This window comes from Cryptotermes secundus, unplaced genomic scaffold (assembly GCF_002891405.2).
Source record: "Cryptotermes secundus unplaced genomic scaffold, Csec_1.0 scaffold87, whole genome shotgun sequence".
Taxonomy (NCBI): Eukaryota; Metazoa; Arthropoda; class Insecta; order Blattodea; family Kalotermitidae; genus Cryptotermes; species Cryptotermes secundus.
The window spans coordinates 1,170,059-1,195,243 of NW_019739942.1; the positions used below are offsets into that span (position 1 = coordinate 1,170,059).

At 37.8% G+C, this 25,185-nt stretch overlaps 1 protein-coding gene across 6 annotated transcripts in view; it reads left to right on the forward strand.

Annotated features, from left to right (window-relative positions):
* The window catches only part of LOC111872020 (epidermal growth factor receptor substrate 15-like 1), an 87,394-nt gene that overhangs the window by 22,267 nt on the left and 39,942 nt on the right, over positions 1-25,185 (forward strand). For 5 of the 6 annotated variants that reach the window (XR_002844157.2, XR_002844156.2, XR_002844158.2 and 2 more), the window contains exons 9-11: positions 20,124-20,276; positions 21,666-21,755; positions 24,321-24,383. Coding sequence is in view for 3 of the 6 variants with exons in the window: in XM_023865497.2 (XP_023721265.1) it covers positions 20,124-20,276; positions 21,666-21,755; positions 24,321-24,383 (306 nt within the window). In the remaining 3 variants the exon portion in view is untranslated. The remainder of the gene's footprint in view (positions 1-20,123; positions 20,277-21,665; positions 21,756-24,320; positions 24,384-25,185) is intronic. The other variant, XM_023865498.2, reaches the window with a different exon arrangement.

Here is a 25,185-nt window from a genome sequence, read left to right on the forward strand (position 1 = left end):
GATTTCAGTTTTATAACTGTTAGTTCCACTAAAGTTATTGGTAGCCTTCTGTGAGTCAATATCTTGCGAGGTACTGGGAGACAATTTTTCTTGTCTGAAGGTATATTACAAGTGCACACAATAATAAATGCCTTATCTGTAAGGGGCCTCCACGGCCTGTTACAGGGATAGCTTTACCTTTTATTTTTTATGGTGATTTTGCTTTGAGCAGTGTGATAATAGTCAGTGTCATTGCCACACATTTATGATTTGCCCCCCCCCTCAAAAAAAAATTACTTAAAATCAATATTATAAACCTTGGTACTTTAACATCAATGATTTTGTTAGAGTTAGTGTGGTTTGTGATACAAAAGAAATATATAAGAATGGCTTAGATAGGTGCATGTCATGTTTAACTGCATTTGATAGATGTCTCTGTGTAATTCTGCATGCATTTGTATTGTCAAGAGTGTCGTGACTTTTCTCATTCTGTCCAGACAAATGTGATACAGGGTCCTGATATTCTTGGTTGCCTAAAGAATCAGAATGACAGTCTCTTGTATGATATTACAAGACTGAAGAGGCTTGAAATATTTGCAGCTTCTTATCCACTGTCCTGTCCAGTGCACAAAATTCACAGCCATTGGAGCTTCCATGAGCTTTGGAAAGAAAGATTGAAGCGTAAAACAGTATCTGTGCTTTTTTTGAATTGTTTCATTTTGGTCCGTTACACTATCAATCACTAATTGTCAATAGATTTTCCGTCAAGTGCAACAATATATATTTTGATCACTTAATTATAATTAAGTGATCAAAATATATATTGTTGCACTTGACGGAAAATCTATTGACAATTAGTGATTGATNTGTAGCATATGAGCAAAACTTGTGTCATTCATTGCAGGTTCCTAACTTTAGTATAATAGTAGATCTTTGAAAAAGTCACTGTTTCCATTGAGAACATTTTTTTTTAGATATGAAAAATGACTTGAGGAAAGAGATTTGTTTTTTGATTTTATGACAGTTGACAAAATATTATAACTATGAAAATGAAATTGGTATGGTGAGACATTGTTCATTCTTAATAATCTGAAATTGATTCAACTGCCTCCACAGCAAGCTCTCGGTTTGACATCACGTCCTTTATACCCCATTATTTACTTTGTGCTTTGTCTATTTAATGGTGCCTTCTGTAGCTCTGATTACATAGCTTCAATTATTACTCCTATTTTATTGTTTAGTGCTGTTTCAGTGTCACATGTTCGCCTGTACATTTCTTATCTTTGGGTGGGGGGGGGAGGAATTTGCAGTTTGTAATAGCAGCTGAAATTTCACGTTGAATCAGTAATTCTCTTACTGTGAAATTTGAAGGTAAGATTATAATATGACCATTTGAATGGTATCCTTGTTACTGTAGTTGCAAAAGCAGAACATTGGGCAGCACCAACACAGAGAGGCTTTAGAATCAAGAAGGGCATAAAAGTAATGCATGAAATGTAAATTTATTTATAGATATATTAAGTACAATTGTATGAATATTTTCCACACTCTCACATTCTCATCAGCCTCGTACCCTCTTTCTTCCTTTGAATATACGAAGACATACAGTTAGGAGTGCTACAGCAATGACAACTAGACCTAAAAGTGTGATGTGTTGGTTGAAAGAGAGTCTTACTGTCTTCGTAACAATCAGTCGCACTGTGCCAGTCAACTCTTTACCCTGCCAGCAGCTGAAAAGGTACAAAAAATAAGTGTACACCCTGTTCTACAAGGTTCTATCAGAAAGTTCCCAGACCAGGTCAAAAAGGAAATGCTGGCTTAACTTACTCAATTTTGGCTGCCATCTCCTTCGCAATAGTCTCCATGGTATGTAGGGATCCCATTGCTTTTTTTCATGCTTCAAAAGCACCATGGAAGTCATTTTTCATAATTCTGTCTAGCCCTGCTTGCTTTTCCCTTTGAATGTCAGAATGTTTCAAAATGTCAGTCCTTCAGTTTCATTTTCAATTTGGGAAACAAAGCATTGCACATTTTCTGTCAAGCGTCTCAAAACATCACAGTAAAAGTCGAGAGTTGACTGTAGTGTTAGGAGGAAAAAATTCACGGTGAACAATCCCCTCCTCATCAAACAATCAGCATGCTCTTTGTTGAACTCCGGACCTGCTGTGCCTTTTTGCTCTTGGAGATTGTGGACTCTTCCACTGGTTACAATTGTTGCTTTGTTTCTGTATCATAGCTGTAAATCCAAATTTCATCACCCGGTATGATCCTGGAGATAAAAGTTGGGTCCTATTTAACCTTCTCTCATAGCTCAAGACACACATTTGTGCGCCACTGCTTTTGTTCATTTGTCAAGAGTCTCGGAACAAACATCACAGCAATGCAGCGCATGTTCAAATTTTATTCTAAAATCTCCTGGGGAATTCCATAACTGATCACAGCAGTGTCTTTGAGCTCATGGATTGTTCATCGATGGTCTTTGTGGGTGAGTTTTCGAATTTTTTCAACATTTTCTGTCATTTTGCTCATGCTTAGTCGCCCTGAGCGTTTTGTTATCTTTAACTGACACTCAGCCAGCCTTGAAACTTGAATGCAATTCAAAATCAGCTGTCTTGCTTAAAGAATATTCTCCAGAAACCTCACAAAGCATTTCCAAGAGCTTCAGTAGTGGATTTACCAAGCTTCACGCAGAACTTAATGCAGACACTTTGCTCTATTTTGCCATCCATCGCAGACAAAATGAAACACGAAGTTGGAAAAGCATTCTTATAAAACAATGCATGTTCGCAGCTGGGGTGCTGCATGGCAGACTGATGCAGTAGGCTTGCCAAAGTGTGACTTTGGCCTCCCCTCTCACCTTCTTTTACCTAGTCAGTTACAACAATAACAGTCGGGAACTTTCTGACAGCACCTTGAATGTATGAAGCAAATTAACTGATTGGAAAATTTGATGTGTTATGTCAGTTTGTATTGAGCTGTTAGGCAGACCAGAAATATACGTACATAGAAAATAAGCACATTATGATAAATCAACAACACAGAATCACCATCACCTTCATATGATACCTAAGTGCTCTAGTTTAAAGGTCATTTCAGGAAAATATTGTACATTAATCTGTGCAGCTGCCTTTACTGTAGGTTACCTTGGACCTGTCTAGTGGTTAGTTTGGCAGTGAGGCTTGACAATCAAAGGGTAAAATAGGTTTAGCTTTGTACAAGTACAGAATGATATTCTTGACACAGGGGAGATAATTGGTGGCTAATGGGCCAGATTGAAATAATAAATCAACTCTAGTAATGTCATTTAACCCTTTACATGCTATAGGAATACATATACGTCCCTTTGCGTTTATATATTCCAAATTAGCTGAAAATATTCAACTCTGAAGGGATTAAAATCTCTTGAAAGAGCCATTGGTGGGATGTAAACACTGTTCAAGGCTTTGAGTAGACATACGTGTTGTAATTTTTTTATCCAAGATTTTTGTGTTTTAGGCTAGAAGAAACTGGATAAAGTGAAGCATTTTAGTAACTTAGGTTGTGTGAAGATGTGAATTTGAAATTGAGGTAATGAAAATTACAGACATTGAAGGTGACAAGAAATAATTAACATTTTTTATAATTATTTAATTGCTACTCTTTTATAATTCATAAAGCTTGCATTGTGTTGTTTACAAGACGCAGCAAATAACTGAACTGATATTTCTGCACAGCAGCAGCTGAATTGGCATGCATTGGATTACTTGACTGCTCTGTTCAGCAGTTTGTGTGTCAAACATATATTGGATTCAGTTTGTTTTGTTGTTGCTGTGTTTTATTGGCATAGTTTTGATTTGTTTCTCAGAGATATCCCAGATAAATTGATAGAACAGAAAGTCAGCATTACTTTCTTGGGCAAATTGTATAAGATGCTACTGATAGTTACAAAATATAAGGTGGTTCAAATATGACCGGGACTGATTTGTTTGTAAACAAGCCGCACTGTGCAGCAGCTGTGCGACCTTGAGAGAGTGAAGCCACAACCTCCACCCTCCATCCTGTTCGGGTTAGAACCTGTTCAGTCCTGTCTGGGAGTTGCTAGAGTGATGAGTGAACAGAAGGTACTGCGGAGTGTGGAACAATGCATTGCGATCAAATTCCTCGGAGAAAATGTCCCATCCGCTGACATTCACCACAGACTCCAACAACAGTATGGGGAAGAGTGTCTCTCACGGACCCATGTGTTTGAGTAGTGTAAGTGCTTCAGAGAGGGCAGAAAGCATGTGGAGAATGAACCGCATGATTGTCGGCCGTGAACATCCATCACCGAGCCAAACATTGATCGTGCAGATGCACTTATTCGTGAGAATAGGCGCATCACTATCAAGGCACATGGAGCAGTGCTGTCCATCAGTGTTGGTAGTGTAGAAGGCATCATGAAATACCACCTGCACTATCGCAAGGTGAATGCACGGTGGGTACCAAGCACTTTGACAGACGTGAACAAAATGGTACGCATGCAAGCTGCCAGTAGTCTCCTACAGCAGTTTGAAGACGAAGGTGATGCATTTTTGAAGTCTATAGTGACCACCCATGAAATGTGGGTGCACTACTTCATTCCCGAGTCCCTGCAGTCATCATGCAAGTGGCAGCATACCAGTTCTCCCAAACCCAAGAGAGCGCGGAGGAGCCGTTCTGCAGGAAAAGTGATGGCAACGTTCTTCAGGGACTGGCAGGGGGTTATCCATGTAGACTTTCTGACAGATGCCAGAAGAGTCAATGCAGCTTATTACTCAGACCTCCTGGCAACAGACGTGAAAGAAAAGATCCGATCCAAGCGGAAGACAGGTGGAAAGCGGGTAGCCTTCCTTTAAGACAATGCACGCCCCCATATGGCCATAACAACAATGGAAACCCTCCGGAAATTGAAATGGAACCTTCTGACACATCCACTGTACAGTCCTGATTTGACCCCAAGTGATTTCTACCTGTTCGGAAGGCTCAAATCAGACTTGCAAGGCATGTGGTTTTGTGGACAACGATGCCGTCATCCAGACTGTTCAGGAGTGGATACGCTGCCAGCAACAAGCCTTTTTTGAAAAAGGCATCAGGATGCTTCCAGAACGTTGGAACACGAGTGGAGGGAGAATAATGAATAGAAAGACGTTTATTTATGAGTTCAGCAATTGCAGGACAACTTCAAAAACTGATACAGCAGAAAATGTGACTGTGATGTTGAAAAACAATTGTCATGTGAATGTCTTGAAGATAGCAGAAGAACTGAACACAAGGAAACAAACTATCAGATAGAGTTTGACCAAAGATCTGAACCAAACATGAAGAAAATCTGTATCAGAATGGTGCCAAAAATTCTCAACAGTAAGTAAAAAATGGGGAGAAAAGAAATTTTGCTCTTCAGCAAGGTTATAGAACGTGACTATATGAAAACAGTAGTGACCAGCCATGAGATTATGTCCCAGTGCAACTCAGAAATACAATACCAAAGGCTCCTAAAGCTGACAGGAACAAGCATGTCAAAATTTAAGGTCAGTGCCATATGGATCAGTTCTTTCAAGATCAAGGCAGTGGCACATAACAAGTTTGTAATTCGTTTCTCCATATCTATCAACTAGACATTCTGTCTTTAGGGTTTGGAATGTTGATAGAAAAAGACCAGATCTTTTTCTGGACAACTGAATTTTGCATCATGACAGTGTCCCTTGCCACCACAACATTTTTGGTAAAGCCAGGTCCGCACATGTTCTACACTGCAGGTTGCTATAGTGCCCAAAGTTTCCAGGATGGCCTTTGGAATTTTCTTATATCGCTATTAGTGCATAACCTTTCAAAGACGGGACCAGAATGGTTTCATTCTTCTTTTCTTTTAACCCTCCTTTCTCCCTGTTCTTGTCAAAACACTCCCCCCCCCCTGTTCTTTTGCCTACACCTTTACCTCCTTCTTCTGTATTCCTTTCTCTTGCTTTTATTTATTTATTTATTTATCTGTCTCTCTGGATCATGGCTACAAGAGAAGACATTTGGGATTTTCATGTACCCTAACAGCTGCATATTTAATTCTTCCTGATAGTGAAAGGAACTGGAAATTATGTATATGTAGATGGTTTGTTCAAATTTTAATAAAATTGACCATATTTCTCATGTCAGGCACTTTGTATTTTATTTTGGCTCATTTTTGTTCTCTTGTGAATTTTTCATATTCCCACAACTAAACATTTTCTTTATCTAGTCTCATTTTGAATCATTTGAATATTAAAAGCAGTGTGATGATAACACTGAAAGACTTGTGGAAGGTGATTGCCAGGCATGGCAGGAATGTTGGAATGTGTTCTTAAAGTCAGACTGCAAACACTTTGAACGTGATCATACTAACTAAAGCTTAATGACATTTCATGTCCCCACAAATTTTGTTTCACACATTCCAGTTCAGTTCAATTCAGTTGTCAAGATTTATTTAACTAGTGGAATGATTAGTATTTTTGTTTACATATTCAACTATCTGACACATACAAACCTCCTTTTTTAGTGTAATACTATTTATGAAGAATTCAGTCTTTGGGTAATATCTTGTAGGTCAAAGAGACCAAAAGAAGCAGGTGGCAAGCTCAGAAAGCTTTATTTTCAGTAGTATAAATAGGCATGTGGTCATATGTTCCCACTACATAAATAGGAATTTGGTGAATCCTGGTGTTATTAGTATTAAGGAACTTTTCACATTTTTATTCATACTTTCTGGATGTAACAGTTGTGAATATAACAGTAGTTACTTCCAGTCAGTATTTACCTGTATATATTGGAGTCAGAAGGTTGTGGTCTCCTCAGGTTGATATGATCCTTCTCATCAATATAAATTCTACCTCCAGACAGGATCTCAATCATTACTGGATTGATACTCTCAGTTCCAATTTGCCATTGCACAGGTGTCTCAGTGTTTAAATTTCTGAAATACAAGGTTCATGATTTATATGGTTTTATTACATAAGAGGGTTCAGCATGTCAACTAAGTGCCAGGTATAAACCATGAACCAAGGGGAGAAATTACAAAACTGCTTTGTGTTAAACTCCACTAGTGAGAGATTGTTGTTAATATTAAGATGACTGACCAGAAGAATCAGGGCATATTTAATTATGTATTCCAGAGTTGACCTAGGTTAGGATAGATGTGGAAACTGAATTGAAGTGTGGGAGTTCTTACTTTTGCAAAATTAGAATGACTTCAAATACTTCTTTGGGCTGATGCTTCTCTCAGAATTTGGAATTATATTGTAGGTAAAAAAACACACACACACCCATATTATTGTGTGGTGTAAATCAGTGTTTCCCACAGAGAGGGCTGCTGCACCTCAGGGGTGTGTAAAGCTTTTCCATAGACCGCTGAAGTGTCAGCTGATAACAGACATGTTAAATTAATTTTAATCTGAGATAAACACTTCAGTCCGTACATATTGTGACATGTTGCACAACGGAGAACCCCCCCCCCACCACCAGCAGTGACGCGGCAGGTGAGTCAGCGCTCCGTCATCCCCCCTCTGCACGGTAACGTAACGCACAACGCATGGTGACGTAAGACGGCGTGAGGTAACAGCGTTGCTATGTAACAGGCCCACACAGCCCCTATATAAGAGAGCTGCGCTGCTGCAAGGAGAGTTGTTGAAATGTGGACATTGCCGAGTTCAGTTCCGAGTCAGTTCTCGAGTTCTCTAGTTACGAGTTCCGAGCAAGCCTACGAGCCAGTGTGTGATCAACAGTTCTCAAGGCAGCAGCCTACGAGTTGAGTTGCGGCGCGTAAAGAAGAACCGGACATGTGTGTAGTTGTGTGATACAGTAACACTTATATAGCTCCTGTACTGTAAACATATAGACTACTGAAGACGGAGTGAATTGATTTGGGAATAGGGTTATAAATCGTGAAACCCCGCAACAGTGTAAACAGATTATTGCGATTAGGGTTATAAAGTGTGAAACCCTGCAACTGTGTGATAATTAAATGTAGCCGTTACTTGTAGGTTGTTGAATAAACCAGTTAACAATCTCTACGGCGTCTTCAGTAACTAAAACACGTTACAATATTATGATGTGGTTTGTCAAAAGAAGATTTTATTTTTAACCCAAACAATAAAAATCTGATAGTCTAATTATAATACATACAGATTTATTGAAGGCCATGTTAAGTTGCAAACATGCAATTTAATTGAGAAGTACTTACTGTAGATCATTAAGGCTTATGAGTAATTCTTTTTAAATTAGTTAAATTACATTTTAAGTTACTGTATAGGTTGCAGTGCCTCAGACTTTTGTATTCATACCAGGGGAGCCTCAGACTCTAGGAGTTTGGGAACCACTGTTTGAAATGACAAGATATAATTTCAAGTTTTTAAAATGTATAGTATATTTCAGTAGAAGTGAAAGAAACTCATTGTGTGTAGTAGCATGAAGGTTTCATGACCTCTTGATAGTACTCCAGTCATGTGGCCCACATTTTCAGGCAGGTGCAGAACCCACAAGTCACAGTCACATATCAGGCTTGCATCACTAAATTCACTTTTGAAGTGTAATGTTGATATGAATATGTCTTTTGTGGAGTTTGAGTAAGAGTTATTCTAACATAAAAAACTCTGTGGCTTTTAGTCCGCAAGCTCACTATACCAACTTACTGCCGCTTGTCGGCGAAGTTAGTGCCAACTTTTGCAGATAGAGGGTGTCACGTGGTCAGTGCAATGGATCCCCACAGCCATTAATCTTGGTTTTCTAGACCAGAAGGTATTCTGTAATTCTAGAAGTAATACATCTAATTGACAGGTGCTCAGTTTGAATCTCAGCCAGGATACTGGCTATCTTGACTGTTTTTTTGTGGGTTTACTCAGTCCTTTCAGGCAAAAGCCAGGATAGTATCTCATTTAGGTCAAATCATTTCCAGTTCATGTTATCCCATCATCTGACTCCATATATTCTCAATACTTAAAGCATCACTAAATAACCTACTTGATGAATGAAGTGTTCTGCTTCCTTGTCAGAGTGTAGGAAACAGAGATAACATATACCAATATTTGTTCTCTGTATCAACCTGTTCAATCTGTGAACATGTTATGGAAGTGCTTAAAGTTATAATGTCTCATAGTTTCTTAGTGCATATGTGTGATATGGATGGTATCACGTTGTGAAGTTCGTTGCCTATTTAATATGATGTTACCAGGTCACACGCCACAGAATGCTGTTGACGGCAGTCTGGGCAGACATGTATAGCACACGGATACACTGCACTGTTGTCTCATTCACTCTAGGCATATATCATTGAGATCACATTACAAATATAATGCAGTACAGCTAAGTTGAAAGTGAGAGAGTTTCAGATATCACAATTAATTTACTTATAAGAAAACAGTATATACAAAATACAAAATAACTGAGGCTCTAGTAAGAAATACTGCAATAAAGGAAAACGGAAACCGGATGGCCACATGTCTGTATTGCCGATGATCAAAAGCTCTAACTGTGGAACTCAGCACAAGCTGTCCCCACTAGATGATGCAGTGACCTTCCTTATGCTGGAAGTGAAGGTCAGTTGAGACCAAAACTGCCAAACAGGTCTGCCCAGGTACGGGACTTCTGGAACAGTCCCTGCAGTAACAGAGTGTGTCTCATGAAAGGAAAATGTAGTTGATAGGGGTGGGAGGATGCATGCATTGCATGTAAGGTGATATTACTGAAAATATCAGAAACATGCTGTTCAAGAAGTGTGTCCTGTACACATGGCACAGTGAAAATGGCATCTTTGTCATTGAAAGAGGATTGTGTGTCATTGCATTCCCAGTGATATTCAGTGGAATGTATTGGAGTGTGTTCTGAAAGCCTAGTGCATGTGGACAGATATGTGCGTGTGTGTGTGCATGGAGTTCTGCAATGGATGATAATTGTGCTTAATGAGACAACCAAGACTGAAACATTTGTTTTGAGGGTAATGTTGCCTGGCTCAAGACTAAGGTTTTGAAGAACAGATGGATAACAGTGGAAGAACTTAAGAATGTTGATTCACACATTTGTGGAGTCTGCTTATAATTAACCATAAAATGAGGTTTCAGACAGATATTTACCAAGGACTAAAAAGACACTGGCTTGAACATGTGTTAGGCAGTCCTTCTGACAGTTACCATAGATGGGACAGGAATCCCACTGTTCTGGTATCAAGTGCCAGTCTGCCCCGTGGAAGCACTGTAGTACCTCTGAAGAAATTCCAAGTACATAGTGGTCGCAGTTTTGCTGGTGGTACCAATCCCACACACCGCATTTTTAAGGTCACTGCCATTAACTATCTAACTGAACACATCCCTAAGAAACATTTTGCTATAGATTTTTTGTACTGTGAAAAGAAAGATACAAACAAACAATGTGGACCCCCTGTAAGTTGGTATTTAAAAATAATGTTTCGTTAGTGTACCATATACCATTTATGTGTAAATCAAGTGACATAATTTGCATGGACTTGCATACGTTTTCCTAGATAATTTTTTTTGAACAAGTTTGTGTAAGAATCTCATGCTCATTATGATGCATGTTTACATACCCAGGGCATTTTATGATAACTTTGTAAGTACTTGCATCTTCATATAATGTTATTCTTTTAACTGATGGAGGAGCTGTGATAGTTTGTAGTCTGGAATATATTCCTGCAGAATTGTTTGCGGTTTCAACAACTTTACCATGCTCATCCCGTACTTCAAATATAGATGCTCCTGGGCAGGGTTCCTGTTGGCAGAAAACAGTAGACTATTGTGATCTTTGTGTATCAGTTTTGTTACAGTTCATACAGTGGATCAGGTAAGACATTTAAGGCCCAGAATAGATCATCATGAATTGTAATCAAAATTTATGTTTTTTCCCCTAATTCATAATTTGAACAGTATCTGCTTTCACTGAGATATAAAAGAACATACCCGCTATAGTACATATTCCCTCTTTCCTTTACTTGCAACTTTTTTTAAATTACAGTGTGTTGCAGAACATATAACATGTGAAACATTTGTTTTAATGCTTTTATACCAGCAATGAAGCCAGAATAGCTTATTCAGCTAGATGAACAGGTTTTCATTCTCAGCAGGAGTAGAATTTCCTCTTAACCACCACATCCAGATAAACTCTCTATCCCACCCAGAGTCAAATCCAGGAACTTATTTCCAAGAATTGAAACAACTAGAGCTTGAAGCTTCATCTGGTTTCTAGAAGGTTCAATACTTCATGCCCATACCACTTGTATGTCTTCATACCTTGGTACTTAGTCAAAACAGCAATTCCATCTTCACCAGTAGTATAATGGAAGAACTCCCAATATGTTGCCCTTTCCAAGAATACTAATTCTTATTTTACATCATGACTATGAATTGCCAAGTTCTATGACCACCCAGGAAGATTTCATTGACATGCAATGGCTCTGCAGTAGTGGAGCGCATTAACGCAGAGATTCTGAACCTTTTGCATCTTGAACTGCCCTAGCCATTTTGTCAAAAATCCATAGTTCCACCTCAGTAACAATGAAGTATATGAGTATACAGGAAATTCAATACAAACATTGTGTATCTACAGAAAGTATTCTGCATTTCAGAACGTCCGTAGCTTTATTAGCTTAAATAACTATTCACAGCAATATGTGATAGACATACATACCTTGCAAAAGGCTACCATTATTTCACTTTTACGTTTTCCTATTGCTGGAATTGACTGTAATTCTGATGGTAGCACAGAAGATCGACATGGTATTCCTTTCTTAAACAGTGTCATTATTTTTGTAGATTTTTGTTTTACTCTTGGAATGTTTCCCCTTGCTGCTCGATTCAGTGGTATGATTTCTGTCATTTCATTGGTAGTTTCTGGATTTTGTGTTTCATCTGATGACTTATCAGTTACGTTGGTTGTGTTTGTTTCCGAGGATCCATCTTGCAGCAGTTTTACCGTGCATATTCCAAATCGTACCCTCTTTCCAACTTTACCACACTTGCTACAAGGTGACCATGTTCCCCATTCTGTATACACCTGCACTTCATGATCAGGCACAATTTGTGAAGGCTGGCTGTGGAGTCCTTTCGGAGCAGTAGATGGTCTTACCTGTTGACCAAAAATGTGTTTTAAGCTCAGATATGATAAATTCATTTTTTAACTTATTTAAAAAAAATGAAAGAAAGCTTATTAGAGTTCTTTGTTGTCTGTGCATCCCCTCTGAACTCCTGAAATCAGGAACAGTGGCGCCAGAAGAGATGGCCTTTATAATGCCATATATCTGTGTGTGCATGTGTGCATGAGACATTTTGTCTGAAAACCAGAGTACTGCATTCAGAGAAGGGTCATGGAGACTGCCTTTGGTGGCTCGGTAATTAGGTTTTCCATCTCTCATTTTTTTGCCCTTTATATAACTTCCGATCAGACCACAAAGAAAACACCACCTCCAGCAGTTCCTCAATTGTTAGCCTACTTTCCCTGTGTCCCTGTGTCTGTGTATTTCTGATCTGCCCCCTTCCATTGTTGCTAGGCATTGGCTTCATGAACATGTTCCCACAGCGACAAACACCACATGCAACAATAGATGAATTGTTGGACAAATCATTTCCTATGCAGTCTTTGTAGTATCAAAGGAAAGTAGGTGATTAGTTCTTACCAGAATTTGTATGTTTTTTAATTATTTCATTCCAAATGCAACATTCTTTCACTAAGCTGTCTTAAATGAGACTAGAGTGTCATGACTTTAATGAGTAGAGTTTGCCCTAAGGGCCTGTGAGACCTACAGCCAGTCAGCTGGTACATGTCCCTCTAAACCTGTTCATATAATTAAAATTAATACTGATTATGTTGCCTTTAAACAATCTCAACAGTTGTGAAACATATTCCTAGAGAGCACCAAGTTATTGAGCAGGTTGACACAGTGGTAACACTGTAGACTTGCATTGTCTGTTCTTTCCATATGAAAGTATGAAGCAAGCATGTCATTAATTGTTGCCCCCCTAAAACCCTGCAGTAGCACTATAATGTGCAATGTTAGCAAGAATCAGAAGTTATAATCTAAACTCCAGTTTGGAATATGCATATTTTATAGTGCATCTTTTTTTCAATTTGCATATATCATTGGGCTTGATGTTTGTTTATGGCAGATAACATCTGTTGTTGCATAGGTAAACACATTGCATAAGTGTCAGATTATTTTTCCTTGTATTTTGTTAAATGTTAACCATGTTAGAAAATATCTTAAAGCTGTAGCTGTTAAAAATATCTGTACCATTTATACCAATTTATAGCTTAGTGAACCATATTTTAGATCATTAGTAAAATTGAATTTGAGCTTCATGTAGTGTATTAAATTAATGTGAGTAAAAAAGAATTTGGTTTGACACCTTTCAGTGTAGACCTGCCCTATGGTCAGATTTTATCTAAATGTGCCAAGTAGTTTTAGAGATGAAACATAACAAACAAATTAAAAAAAACAGACTGACTTAGTATTCTCATTATGCATCATTTCATGCACTTTATAAAAATAACATGTAAGAACTTACCTTCACTGTGGGTTCAGAATCATTAACCACTTCCAAGAAGTGTGCTGACATCACAGTATCTCCCACCTTGCATAAATATTGCCCAGAATTCTCTTGATTAAGGTTATACATGTGCAGAACTTTGTCTTCTGGTGAAAGTAGCACATGTTCACCATACTCAATTTTAACTGTCCCATTGGGAGGTACGGAACTATAGAACCACGTTACACCCTCAATAGTGTTCATTTCAACTGGAGAAATGCAGGCTTTGCAGTCAAACCTAAAGAATATATTTGTATGTGTGATCCATATATTCACTGTGTACAGATTTCAGTAAGTTGTATTGCCTAAAAATTTGTTGCCCTAGCAAATTATCAACATTGTCTCACATTTTATAATATTTGGAGTCGTCTCCTTATAATAACAGGTTTCCCATGTCAGACAGCAGTGTTTAAAAATGAAATTTACTTAACAGTTGTATAAAAATTGTCATTTCATTTTAATACCAAACTATGCAGTCAGCTTTAAATTTTCTTCAGACATTGTGTCTTGGTTGTAGATTTACAACTGTTCTGTGAATCATAAGGAGCCTGCATATACTTGTTAAGACACCCGCATTTTAAAACCAACTGTATTACTTTTCATTTACACCTGGATTAGTTTAAATTCTCCTGAAATAAATAACTATTTTACATAGGTCGTACTGAAAGTCATGAGCAAATTTTTCTTGTGTGCAACCTGGGAACAGCAGATGAAAGAGTACGGTGGTAGGTGGAACCAGCTGTTGTGTTAACCTTGAGTGTCTTGTGATGTCAATAGCTTGCATCACGTGGCCAGTATCACTCCCAACAAAATGGCTGACAGCGATATGTCGTTTCGTCAGCATGCTGTCATTGAATTGTTGTGAAAGAGGAAATCCCTGCTGTAGAAATTCACCAGACTCTTCAGTGTGCATATGGAAGTGTGTGCATGGGTGCGAGCAGTGTTTTAAGATGGGTGAAACATTTTAAAGATGGGAACACCAGCATCAAAGATGAGCCTCAGAGCAGTTGTCCTTGAACAGCCTCAACTGAACGCAACAAGGAAAGAGTGGATGAGATCATTCAAGATGACAGGCGTGTGACTGTGGACACAATAGCCCGGAAACTTGGAATAGGGCACAGTGCAGTACAGGAGATGATTGGAAGCTTGGGCTATAAGAAAGTTTGTGCTCGTTGGGTCCAGCAGTTGTTGACCGAAGACTACAAAGGTCAGTGAAAAGCCATCACCTCAGAACTGCTGCAGAGATATCGACACGAAGGCAATTATTTCTTGCTCTGTATTGTGACAGGTGATGAAAGCTGGTTTCATCATTTTGAGCCTGAAACGAAATAGCAGAGTATAGAACGGCACCATTTGCATTCTCCATCAAAGAAGAAGGCAAATATGGTGCCATCAACTGTGAAGGTGATGGGCAGTCTTCTGGGATGCAGAGGGGTTTATTCTGGCCGAATTCTTGGAACCTGGGCAAACCATCAGTGCTGCTCGTTATGTCCAGACGTTGCACAAGCTCCATCGTGCATTGCGAGATAAACATCCAGGACAAAACATCATCATCCTGCACGACAACGCTTGCCCCCACACCGCTCGCCTCACATTGAAAGCAATTGCAAAGATGAGGTGGGAAGTTCTTCCACACCCCTCCTATAGCCCTGATCTGGCACCCTCGACTACCATCTTTTCGGATTTGTGAAGGATCAGCTGCGTGGCAACATTTTGAGACAAGGGAGGCAATTCAGAAAGCAGTGTGTCAGTGTCTTCGGATGGCTGGAACAGAATTTTACAGAAGGGGAATTTTCAAACTCCCAGAACGCTGGGAGAAATGTGTACAAAGAAGTGGCTATTATGTGGAATAATAAAGAAGGGTCTGTAGATTGAGGTGGTGTATTTGGTTTGTCAATAATAAAGCATGTTACGTTACAAAAACTGTTGCTCATGACTTTCAGTACGATCCTCGGAAAAGTAATTTTTGTTACATTTAGAATATTGCTTTCAATGTAAAACATGCTATTGCATATGTTACTAATGAACTTTTCCCATAATATTCACACCCTCCACACACATTTATTATACATAATCTGCAGAATATGCAGTGAATGTATGTGCTCAATAAGTACTGGCTCGTGAATGAGTTATGCCCAGTGGCATAACTCGTATAATTTTTTTCACTCATGTATCATTTTAATTCTTGTATCGGAGTTTCACTCAGGTGTGTCTGCTAGAGTTAGGATGATGTATCTTTGCAGGTTATGTGTAGTTTCTCTTTTGTCTAGTAGGATCACTGCTAGTGCACACACAATATTATGACAGCTATTTTTAAAGATTCAAATAAAATGGTATTTAATGTGTGGGAATCAACCCATGTTCTCTTAGTTGTACGTATATTTTGAAAGAGAGGTTTTGTTTGTTACCTTACAGAAGAGCCTTCAAACACCATAACAGCTTCTGGCATCAGTGATTTTTGTGGTCCAAGTGAATCATATTTCTCTTGCAGGCAAGCATAATATTTTTCCCATAGTTGCCGTATCTCCTGTCGAAGTTGAGGATCATTGCCAGGGTACTCTAGACCTGATTCCGAAGGGAATTCTGCGAATTTTGGTTGTGTCCTTCTCCTAAGAAAATCTCTGAGATTCTGCTTTAATTTGGTAAAGAATGCCTCACTTGGTTGCTGTATGAGGACCAAGATAATGCAGCAAACAATCATGAATTTCATAATGCTTGGTAATAGTATGTAAAATAAACGGTTCTTTTTATAATAACTTGATCCATTGTCAGTCAGTTAGATTGCTGCTGGTCTTTGCCAGCACACTTCAATTCTTAAAAACAGTAGTTGCTGTGATATTTGAGATTTTCTGGTTGCTTAGCTACAGTTCATTGTAATTGTTTTCTGGTTGCTTGGCTACACTTCATTGTAAGTGTTTTCTGGTTGCTTAGATACTTAGTTTATTGGAATTGTTTTCTGGTTGCCTAGTTAAATAATTCATTAAATGTGTCTGGTTTCTTAGTTACTTAGTTCATTAGAATTTGTGCATCAACATACAGTACCTAAGGCTGGAATTCATGCAAATGATATTTACAAATTGAGTTTCCGTCATACAGAAAATACTGCACTTCCACCAAGAATGAATGTGCAGGTGAAGGTCAGTAGCAGTTTTTCAGATAGGCAGGCAGAGTCACTTAATAGCAAGATGATGTTTTTCAAGGTACAACCCCTTGTCACCAGCTGTGGGAACAAATTTAAAATTATTTTTGTATTTTAATCATTTTTGCACCTCAGTAATACTTTGCAGATTTGGGCTGTCTGCATATATCGGGCTCTTAGTGACAGTTTCATACTAATGTATTGTCACATGTATGAGTGACAATAGATGGAGTTTGATTGGTAACTGGGTTCATTGAAACTTAGATCGTAACTACAAGTAACTATAGCGTTATCATCAAGTCACACGCAACAATTCACAACAACATGCACTAAGTCTTCTCAGTCTGCTGTATCTTCACTGGTTATCGCCTGGTAATGGCTTTCAGCATCATAACTTCCTCACCTTCTGTATTCAGGTCGTTACTGGCCACTGAGTCTCTCCCAACTAACTAAACTCTAGACTTGTCCTGCTGATAATACCCCTGCACAGATCACGCCTATCCCAACAGTCCTTCTGTCTTATCCCACCACCCCGCACCATACGAACTTTTGTTGTCCGCTGAGTGAATAAATGGTACAAATTAATGCGTTTAATGGTTGTAAAATTCATAAATTGTTTGTGAATAAAACGAGGGCTAAGTGTATAGTGACTGGATACAGGATGGATAACTTGGGTTCGATTCATGGCAAATGTATGCATTTTTACTTGGCTGTCACACCTGGGATGGCTCTGGGGTGCATCCTGCCTTGCAAGTAACAAATACCAAAGGCCCTTTCCTGCTGCTAGAAAATGAAACACTTCTATATAATGCTAAGCTTGTGTGAATGTGTAAGATACACCTCCATACATCTTCATGGTGTGGTTGTTAATAACGGGCACAAGTTTAACAATGCTTAATGTAGACTTGTTTCTAGGCAACGACCGCGAAATAAGCAGCTATACAACAGCTGTCGCTAGATAATGGCCGCAACGCGGTCCGTGCGATAGCTACATTATGCAACACGTAGTTATTGCACGGACAGCATAGAGAACACCGCTTCCAAGTTACTCCATTGTTACGTGTTACAAATCTGTGCGTGTATTAAGCACACCACGAAAATGTCTGGAGGTGTGTCATCACACATTCACACAAGGTTAGCATTACATAGAGATGTTTAATTTTATGGCAGCGGCAAGCGGCCTTTGGTATTCGTTGGTTGTGAGGCAGTATGCGCCCTATACCCATTCCAGGTGATATGTCCAAGGAAAAATGCATACATTTGCCGTGAATCGAACTCAAGTTGTCTATACTGTAGCCAGTCACAGTACCTAGCCCTCGTTTTATTCTCACTCATTTTACAAATTTTCCAACAACTAAATGTTTTAGTTTGTGCCAGTTTTTCACTTAGCGGACAACAGAAGTTCGTAAGCTGAGGGTGGTGGGGAAAGCAGATGACCCCACCCACATTACTTCCAACGCTACCAAGTCCACCGTTTGTCCACCGTGCGTAATTTTCAAGTGTAATACATGTATGTCTTTAATTCTTCAAATTTATTTTATAAATGGTGAAATCCGTCCTAATTTAACTAACAAAACTTTCAGACTTATGCTAGCACTGTAGTTTTATATAATTTTGTTATCGTACATTTCGCGTGTGTCACTTGACAATGGACTATCCAGGCCAAAATATGAGTGAAATAGAAACCATTTTTGTGGTGCTAACACCCTGCCCATCATTTTATTTATAAAATAATGCGGTTTTATTTGCAACAGTTAATACTGACCTATTTTAATGCTTATTTACTGTCAAAACTCTCTCTAAAAATATTGGATATTTTGTGGAACTCGAACTAGTTGGGGACTTTTACGCGTAAAATAATGAGGATATAATTTTGGATTTAAGGAGCTTCACATTTTGTACAGTTTTCATGGAACAATCCCAACTTATTTTCCGATAACTCATACCACACATAATGTTTCAACTTATATGTTTTGTGCATGACAGTGGCCGTTGGGTGAATGGAAGTGATCCACCAGTGAAGTCATGTTCATTTTTTTTTTCTTTGCAGTGACTAGAAATGTAGTGAAATATTAATGATTTGAATTTAATATTATCTTGTACTCTACAAGCTTGGGGGGCACGCAGTAGTGTAGTTGGTTGAGGCACTATGCTACAAGCTGGTAGGTCGCGGAATCAAGTCCCGTTGAGGTCATTGGATTTTTTCAAGTGACCTAATCCTTCCAGCCGCACTATGGCCCTGGGGTCGACTCAGCCTCAAACAGATATGAGTACCAGGAATATTCTTGGAATGTTCTTGAGGGTAAAGGGCGGCCAGAACTTAGGGCTGACAACCTTACCGCCATCTTTGAGCCGATTGTCTAGAAAATGTGAGACCCTCAACGTCTCACAACCCTATGGGCCTTCACGGCCTGTTACAGGGATAGCTTTACTTTTTTTTTACTTTACTCTGCAAGCTTAAATAAATGTCTAGATCAGTGGGTATTTTCTGGCACCCTAATTTTTATCTTCTCTTGTACCATACCTGAACTGTCTTTACTGATGAGCTGAAGGCTGATCTGTTTAAGTTTCCTCTCTTGTGGGTGGTCAGAGGTATGTTGCTGGTCCTGTACCTGATCTGGAAGGGGACTAAATAATGAATTTAATTGTCATTTTTTGGTCTTTCAGTGGAAACATATTGGTGAGAAGAAGAAAGTTTTCAGCCTAGAATTTCATTCAGACATTAATACCTTGCCGTGATATGAATTGTAGTAGATGTCTTTGAACATTGTGCTTGGTTGACCTTTTGGATATTTGAAGAAAAAAAAAACCATAGTCAGCAAAGCTTTTTCGTAATTTGTGTACCGTTTTTCATTTGCAATGGAACAAATGAAAACAGTGGAATACGTAGAATTTCTTTGTACATTGTGTGAAAATTTTTGTATGTGATACTTGAGAGGTTGACCGTGTATTTCAAAAGAAGTCCCCAAGGTGAAACTTGTTTTGCCTTAACGTTCATGAGGTATCGCATGAGAACCACACAGATATGGAAACTCTGTGAGGTATGTCACTGCAGTTAAGCTTTCATCACCTGGGCCCCTGTTTTATGGAACCATAGGCCTATCATGACTCCCCTATAAGCAGAATCTTACACTTCATTTGAAGGGTAGGACTGTTGAAGGGTTAAAATAGAGACATGTGCACAATAGATCATGAAACGTCATGGTGCAAAGACCAGCAGTTAGGCCCATTCCTTATGTATGTATGACACTGGAAATGACTGTAGGGTTACAGTCTTGTTATTTTTGTTAGAAGTGTGGGATCACGCATTATATGTATGTATGGGATTAATTAAAATATGAATATTGCCTTTGGTATATGTTTTATTTGATTACATTTTATTTTATTTGTGAAAATCAGATCAGTTTTGATCGTATTTAATGTTAAATGTCTGTGGCATACTTATTGTTCCATAGGAAAACAACAGTGCTCCATACTCAAATCCAGAATTAGACATGATTACCAAAGACATTGAAGAACTTGGAAGGGAAAAACATATACTAGAGACTGACATAGCACAGAAAGAAGCAGATATTAAAATAAAGAATGGTGAAATAAAAAGCTTGCAGGTAAGTATCTTATCGTAGGTGACAGTTCTGTCAGCTTAGCTCAATAGGACTAGTTGGGCCTGAGCGGCTCTTCATAAAATGAACACATTTTTTCTTACATTTCTTATAAGGAGTTGAAATGTTTTGTTACTGAAGTGTTTTTGGGTATGGATAGTTGAAAGCCGTATACCAGAGGACCATTTCAGAGTATTTTCCACTTTGATTGTAAAGACTTCTAAAAACAATCTCTCGTTCCTTTCACATTCATGATGTAGCATATCTATTAGTTGTGACTAAATTTGAAGCAGTTGCAGAGTGTGACTGGCTGATCATGAATGGCATAATCCAGTGAGAATATGTACAGAACTCCCATTTCATCACTATAAAGGAACCTAAGGGATAATATAGAGCCTGGAATATAACACCATGTGGTTCAGCAGATGTTCACTGATATTTTGAAGGACCATATTACCTCCATCTTCAGCATCAAAGAGTAAATCAACAAGAAACCAACAAGACGCAGGTGACAAGCACAACTGTTGCAGAAGCAGGGAGTAAGCTGAGCCCATTTCTTTATTCCAGTACATGGGTGAACTTCTCCTGAACCACTCATCATTTTAGTACCACATGCCACTACAGCACTCTTTATAGTCGTGTTTGTGAGAACCTCAAATTCAGTTAGAGAATATAATTTGGTGCTGATAGGATATATGTCAACAGCAGCCTCTTCAGGTGCTGTGGAACTTTCATACTAGATTTCTCATAAAAGTTCTCCTTCCCACTGCATTTAGATTTTCCCATCAAAATAACCATAAACTTTTTTGTCTTTAGAAATTTTCCTTTGCAAATCTTATATTAACTCTTGCAGCAAGGATTTGAATGTACCTTGGATTAAGTAATGCCACTCTTCTAAAATCATATTCATTTGGAGTAAAGGTCAGACATTTTCAGTTTTTGTATGTTTATATGAATTTATTTTATTTCTGTGTAATGTGAAATTTGTTGCACAGAAGTCTTTCATATGTGCTTTATAATTATACATGAGAACCTATTGGCTTTGCTCTATTCATCTTCCCACATATAATGACTGTTGCTATGCATACACAGATCTAATGTATTTGGTGCTTAAAACGTTTAGAGCATAATTAAATATTGAGTAGACATATAATATTTTGAAGAACACTCCTGAGGTGAATAGTTTACGCATTTGTCTCCATGCAGGATAATTTTAAGATAGTGACCATAAAATGAGAAAGTGAATGTCATAAATATGTGTACTGTTTGTGTGAAATATGATTGTTTTAAGAGAATTTAATGTGGGGTAGGCTTGGAACATATAATCATATAATAAAGGAATTTGCTGGTAGTTGTATATCCTGTCTGAAAGTTGTTATTTTTGTGGCTGCACAGAGTGAACTCGATACATTGGCAGCAACACTAAAACAGCTGGAGAACCAAAAGGGAGAGGCACAGAAACGCCTGAATGATCTCAAAGGACAGGTAACAAGATTTCATACAGTGTGGCACTTAGCTTGCACTGCCTGATATAATAGTAACCTTTGAAGCTGGCTGCTGGAAACAGCATGTGCATTGTCACTATTATTCTAATCATAAGCTGTAATCAGTACATTTTATCTTTTTTGTTCATAGTGTTGTAACTGTGTAAATTGTATGTATCATTGTGTTTAACCACATTTTTAGGTCACTGAACAGTATTTAAGGAATAAGAATAATTTATGCTATTACAAGAAAAGGAATCTTCTTGCAGTACATTAGAATAGTACAAGGCACATGAAATAACATAATTGTAATATTTTATCGCAGCCCTAAAGGCCAATGTAGTCTTAGTTATGCACTTTTGTAACTTTACATATATTTCCCTTTTATATTAATTTCCCTGCTCTTATGAGACCCATGGTTTAATACATTTACAGATGCGTGCTATAGGACTCTGAACCGGTTTGTAGCAGATGATTTTTGACATTAAAAACTGTTTTTACATCTTTGACACTGTGTGCATTCATAATAAAAGGCCAGTTTATGAATGAATTTAACAGGTGAATGATATTGATTTCATGACTGAAGCCTAAAAATATCACAGTAATAGTTGAGCAATTCATAATTTCAGTTTAAATGTCTGACATTCAGTTGACTCAGGTATAGTCTGCCCTCTGCAGTAAAATTTGTCTTTATTTTATTTGTGACTGTGTGTAATGCTTGCTATGATGGGCTTGTACTCCTTTACAGTTTTAATTATTTCTGCTTGGTGCCTGGGAATGTGAATGTAACACTGATTTGTATTTTTCTGTAATTTAATTTCACCCCTGTTTATCAGAATATCACTGTATATATTGCATGAAATTGCCAGGTTTTTTCTACTTCTTAAAAAACCGTACCAGAATAAAAGTGGAACATCTCTCACATGCAAAAATGTTAGGTTCTGCATTGAATTAGTTGTTATTTTACATTAAATCTGCATTGAGTTAGTTTTCCTTTTGCGTTAGAAATTTATGTGGACACCACATTAGAATCATTTCAGATGGGAAATTGACACATGCTCAGACAGCATGCATTTCTCTATATAGCTATTGTGGTTGACCTCAGGTTCAAAAAACAATTTATCAAATCTTATATTGGTCTAAAGTTGGTGGCCTAGTATTGCGGGTATTAGCATTTGTTCAAGACAAAACTTTCGTCCCATTTTTGTATATATCTTCTGTTCATTGAAGCCTGTGCTTGCATTGACAAAGATTAATCTACTTTTCTGCATATTGGTGATTGTAAGATTTGTGGTATACAGAAGCATATCCAAGCATCATTTTGTATGGGCAGAGCAGTATGTATTCTTCAAGTAATTATGCAGATAGTTCTGTAGCAGACACATATATGGATTTGAAGGCATGTTTGAACACAGTAGAGGTTTTCAACTTTTTCAAACCTTTCTCCATGTTGATTTGTAATGTTCTATTTTCTGAAGGCCTGGTGTAAAAATAAATATAATAAAATTTCAGTTCAATAGTGTGTCAATGTAGTAATCATGTGTTTGCCTGATGATGGCTTTAAAAGCCGAAACATGTAGCTAAGGTAATTTTAACCTTGACCATTATGTTGTGTTATGATGGACTCCAATAAAGAATTTTATAGTACTACCTTTTCCTAAAGTTGTCTCCAGGTGACATTCTGAAATTCCTAAAACCTGAATTCTGGTTGTAGGCTTCCTTATGGTTATGTCAAAATTTTACATTGGATTTAGTCCATTTTTGCTTTGCAAGTTGGCAAGAAGTTAGCAGGAGAAAATTGAAAAAGTTCACTTCAGGTAATGTAAAACTTTGAATTTTAGTGAATTTGAAGGAGTTGAAAAATTATTTTGAACCTTTTGTTAGATAAAGAATTAAATTATTGTGTGGACTCTCTTTTTTTCATACTCTGTGTATGTATGTGCATCCACACATTTTTCTGCCCATGAGGTGGGAGTCAGTATATTTGAAAGTGACAGTGTATGCCAGATGTAATTAAATTATTGTTGAAAGACTTCGAGTGTTCAGTTGAAGACCATTTCCATACTGCATTTGAAATCTAGGCTTTCCTAAATTAAGGATGGGCATAATCTCATAACAGTTCATCTTGGATAATATGGAACCAGATTAGACTGTTTGTTTTGTTTGTTTGTTTGTTTGAATGGCTGGTTTAGAATGGTGATGAAAAAGTGAAGACTATATAAATGTATTACATATATTGAGTTGTGCTTTTTCCTTAGAGAAACATATTTCTCTTTAAATTTGTTACAAAAAATGTTCTGACAAAATGTTTTTAGAATTTTCCTTTAATCTTCTTGGAAGGGATTCCTGTTCCATAGAAAGTCAATAAATGGAGATGATATGTTTAATTAGCAAAACTATTCAGTTGAAACAGGAATATGTTCCTTGAGACTTGGAAAGAGCTTTGATTTATTTTGTCATGCTTTGCTAGATTGTTGACAGCATTAGCTATATCTTGCTTACAAAATAAACTAAGAGCATGTGTCTGTATTGAATTTATGTTTGCTTTTATTTTAATTTTGCGTAGAAATCATCGATAGAGAAAGAACTAAATGACATCAGGTTGGAGTTGGAAGAAGAACAAGTTCAGGTAAATGCACGAAGCTCGAGCAAACCATATTATCAGAGTTAGTACATAAAGCACAGACTTTTGATAAGTAACCTGGCAGTGTTGTAAGTTTCTATGCATTATTTCAAGTTATGCAGGATTTATTGCAGTGGTGTTGGATTGGTTGTGTCCTTAGTCTGTAAAATTCTAAGGCCTTGTTATGGTTCTGCATCGTTATTTGATTGCTGCATGACACTTTTTATTCTGTGTCACTGTAGTATATTGAAATCTTTGTATACAGTAAGTCACTACCCCCTACAGACCGTGTAGCAAACATTGTTCCCAACACACTCTTCTGTTGTGCACATATCTGTTGCTGCAGATTCATGTTTATCAAGCCATTAACAAGCAATGGCTGTCTTCTTCAGTCATCATGTCAATAATTTTCAGTATGTTACTCATTTGGAGTTTCTCGGCAGTGTGGTGACATCCGGTATCTTGTATCTCAAGCAGCAGTATGGGGTAGGAGGATTTGAATTGTACTTTCAGTGAGTAAATAAAACATGCAATTGTGGTCACAGGAAGTGTATTTTAGCAAGTCAGATGTTTGGATCATATCTATTACCACAAGCTAGCAGTGTATTGGAGGTCTTTTTGTGTGATGAAGTGAAATAATTTTGAAATGACAAATTGAAAGAGAAACACAAGTCTTCCAGACTTTTGCCAGAAACAGCTTGCAAACAAAATGTCTGTGAATATACATGGTGCAAACCAAAAGTTCCTGAAATATATTAATAAAAACTATTACATCTTACCTAGATCTTATTCTGCACCATCACCTTCA